The 3622-nt window shown below is 41.9% G+C and overlaps 3 protein-coding genes across 6 annotated transcripts in view; all 3 read left to right on the top strand.

Annotated features, from left to right (window-relative positions):
• rpp14 (ribonuclease P/MRP 14 subunit) overlaps positions 1 to 1037 on the top strand; it is a 6462-nt gene extending 5425 nt beyond the window's left edge. For 3 of the 4 annotated variants that reach the window (XM_014015338.1, XM_014015336.1, XM_014015337.1), the window contains exon 6: positions 287 to 440. In XM_014015338.1, the coding sequence (XP_013870792.1) occupies positions 287 to 343 (57 nt within the window). In that variant the 3' untranslated portion in view covers positions 344 to 440. Of the gene's footprint in view, positions 1 to 286 lie in introns of all 4 variants that reach the window. The other variant, XM_014015335.1, reaches the window with a different exon arrangement.
• The window catches only part of LOC106522354 (tripartite motif-containing protein 35), a gene marked incomplete at its 3' end in the record, with an annotated part of 221193 nt that overhangs the window by 40298 nt on the left and 177273 nt on the right, over positions 1 to 3622 (top strand).
• Positions 2652 to 3622, top strand: part of pxk (PX domain containing serine/threonine kinase) — a gene marked incomplete at both ends in the record, with an annotated part of 16848 nt that continues 15877 nt past the window's right edge. The window contains 1 exon segment of the mRNA XM_014015327.1: positions 2652 to 2788. Within this exon segment, the coding sequence (XP_013870781.1) occupies positions 2684 to 2788 (105 nt within the window).

Raw genomic sequence — 3622 nt, 5'->3', positions numbered from 1 at the left:
TCCGAGGCCTGCTTCGAGGCAGTAAATCTTGTTTCTTCACTCGAGGTGACCCCTACACATGACTATGGTAAATTCGATTCTACCCGATTTTTAAAAATGGCCATATCTGCCACCGATACTGAGTAATCTGATCAGGACATCCCTACTATATTCTACAAAAATATAGTGTTTTAAAGTTTTTAAATGTCTTGACAGGATTCAAAGTTTAAATGCTTCTGTTGACTGAAAATGAGAGAAAATCGAAGAAAGTTTTTATTTTTAAACCGTGCTCTCGTGTTGCTTTCAGGTGTCTCCGTACCTCCTGGCGCTGACAGGAAACAGTCGGGATCTGCAGCTGGACTGAAGCCATGAGTTTCGTTTGGAGGAGGTTCCTCAACAAGCCCCGCCCCTCCTCCCTCGCAGCAGCTCCGCCCCTCAGGCGGCTGCTCCACGTGGGCCAGCGGGCCTCCCTCAGCAGAGCCTTCTCCTCCCAGGACCTGGAGCTGTTCGCCGCCCTGACGGGCGACACCAACCCCCTCCACTTGGACCCGGTCTACGCCCATGCCAACTCCTTCAATGCGCCCGTCGTGCACGGCGTCCTCATCAACGGGCTGATCTCGGCCGTGCTCGGCACCGAGATGCCCGGGCCCGGCTGCGTCCTCATGCACCAGGAGATCCGCTTCCCGGCGCCGCTGTTCGTCGGGGAGGAGGTGCTGGCCGAGGCGGAGGTGCAGAAAATCAAGATGTCGTTCGCCTTCATCGCCGTGACGTGCTCCGTGAAGGACAAGGTGGTGATGGAGGGGGAGGTGATGGTGATGATGCCCGCCGAGCAGCAGGGCTGAAGGCAAAGATGATGTCATCAGAACATTTATTTAGGTTTAAATCTGATAGGATTTATTTGATTATATTGAAAAGAGAGCATAACGGTCATACAGAAGATCACTTTATTGTTCAATGTGTTCAAATTTTAAATAAAGAAATTGAATCGTGTCGTTTTACAAAAATAAAACATCAGTTCAAACTTGAAATGTCCTGTATAATTAAAGATTTGAAGTGCCTGTGACGTGTATATCCTTCAAATACAAGAAGTTCAAGAAAAGATTTTAGGATTTTTTCCATGTCACATAACGGTTCAGCTAAGGTGAAACAGGAAGTGACATCAAAGGGGAAGAAAACTATCTTTGTTTATTGAAACTATATTCTAACTCTGACTCATCTCATACTGTATATATGGAATAACAGGAACATAAGAATAATGTGGAGTTCCTCAGGGTTCTATACTTGGACCAAAATTGTTCATCTCATGTGTAAATGACTTGCTCAATGTGTCAGGATTATTTAAATGTGTTTTATTTGCAGATAATTCAACATTTTTTTGTTTGAGTAAAGACAACAAATGTCAGAGAAAATGTGAACAGAATTTGAAAATACAAGACTGGTTTAAACTAAACAAAAATTATCATTAAACTTGGATAAAACTAATATGATAATTTACAAAGAGACAAAGAACTGTTAACATTCCATGTAGAGTTGGTGGTGTAGAGATAAACAGAGTCACTGAGGTAAAGTTTTTGGGTGTTATTGATAAGAAACTGATGGAAACTAGGGATGCTACAATTATTTTTATAATCGATTAATCACCGATTATTTTTTCGATTAGTCGACTGATCAGATCAAACGTTAATTGAAAATAAAACATACAGCTTATCGTGCCAGAATACAGCTGCTATTATATAACCATCGTTAGATTTCAGCCATATGCTAACTAAAAATAATAGCTGTGGAAGGTAAGTTCTGCTCTGCAGATATTACACAGGTTTCTCTTTCATTTTCTTAAAATGATGCCACACTTTGAGCTCTGTTGTCAGGTAGCCATGATACCAGAGCCTGTCTGTATAATGTCTTGTGACGTCCACGGCCTACCCCAGTTACCACTACTGTGCATGTGTGTCAAGGACAGAAAGGCAGACGTGGCAGTGGAAGGTGTCAAAGCAGTTTGGAGACAAAAACTAAGTAAAGAACAAAAATGAAAACGATTAATTGATTATTAAATTAGTCAGATTATTTTAATAATTGATTAGTTGTGGCAGCACTAAATTGGAAACCTCATTTGAATTATTTAAGAATAAAACGAGTTAAATTAAAGGCAGTGAAATGACGCCTTTAAAATAAAATCACGCGAGTTAAAATTTTCCAAAATATTTTTCTGCTCCGGACAAATGCGCCTCTCTCAAATCTGGGGGGGTTAAAAACATTGATACATATTACAATGATAATATATATCAAAAGGTAAACGTACCCCCACTTCCTGCGCCTGACATAAACCGAGACGATTCACTTTTAGTTTATAGTTTAAAAAAAAATTTTTTTGGGGGGGGGGTGGTGTAAGATTTGTGCGTTTCAATATTTAAATAAAGTTCACTTAAAGACGTTTCACAAATTTTTGAAGAAAACTAAACAATTCAGTCTGAAATGTTTTTTATTTCCCCTCACTTCCGCCTCCGGACCAGCAGGGGGCGCGGTCCTCCCGTCACGTGACTTCCTCACACCTGATTATTGATAAATCAGCGTTTCCAGGTTCCAGGCTAACGCCTTAGCTAGTCCTTCTCGGTTCTGTCTGAGGTTCTGTCTGGTTCCAGTCCCTCCCGGTTACTCCTCGGTGTCGGTGACGGCCTGACGGGTCTCCAGCGTCGGTCCTCCGGGGATGTCGTTCCTGGAGAAGCCGCCGGTCCCCGGCAGGCTGCTGCTGGACGACACGGTGCCGCTGACGGCGGTGATCGAAGCCAGCCAGAACCTGCAGTCCCACACGGTGAGTTTGGACCTGTAGACCGGTCAACCCAGCCTAAACGTTTCGGTTCGGTCAGAAACGCGTCTCGGTGCCGGAGCTTTCAGAAACTTTGAGGATTTTTTTTAAATGACGTTTTAATCGAGTTGGTGTTTCAAATATCGGACAGGGCTTCGTCTCTGCTGCTTTTTCTTGTTAGTTTCACGATAATTTTGTGTTTACAACGATCATATCAGTTAAAAACTTTATTACAGAACCATAAACCACTTTTTAAACATTATAAATATCAATAAATGGACTGAGTAATCTCCTTATCGGACATTTGACCCACCAGGTTCTGCCTTGGATTGAGCAACTTCCTGGAGCCGTTTCTTTTATTTATTTATTTTAGTTTTTTCTGCTGAGATAAAGAAAAATAAATGATCAATGAACGACTTTAAACCTTTAATAAAAAAGTCCTGCAAAACGGAGTCAGTTTGTGACAAATATTTATTCAGACGCTGAGTGCTGCTGCACACTTCCGCATCTGATTAAAACTGTTTAAAAACATCTAATATAAATTATTAAAAGACAATGACGGGCGGAAGTGACAGAGCCGTGTTTGCAAACCGAGTGTTCCGGGCTTCAGGTCAGTTTGTTGGATAAACAGCTGTCCGATAATGGGCGCATGTGACCGCTTGTTGACAGATCAGCTGAGTTAGCTTCTGCTAGCATGTGTTAGCTCAGAGTGCTAACGACTGGAATAAAACAGCCTAACATCCTGCATAACATCAACGATTAAAGCAACAGGATACATATGATAACTACTACAGTGATCTAATCACGTGTGTGTTTGTTTACACACACTATATATATATA

Source organism: Austrofundulus limnaeus, unplaced genomic scaffold, assembly GCF_001266775.1.
Source record: "Austrofundulus limnaeus strain Quisiro unplaced genomic scaffold, Austrofundulus_limnaeus-1.0 Scaffold127, whole genome shotgun sequence".
Lineage (NCBI taxonomy): Eukaryota > Metazoa > Chordata > Actinopteri > Cyprinodontiformes > Rivulidae > Austrofundulus > Austrofundulus limnaeus.
The sequence above is the reverse complement of the archived record's forward strand: the minus strand, read 5'-3'. Positions and strand labels throughout refer to the sequence as shown.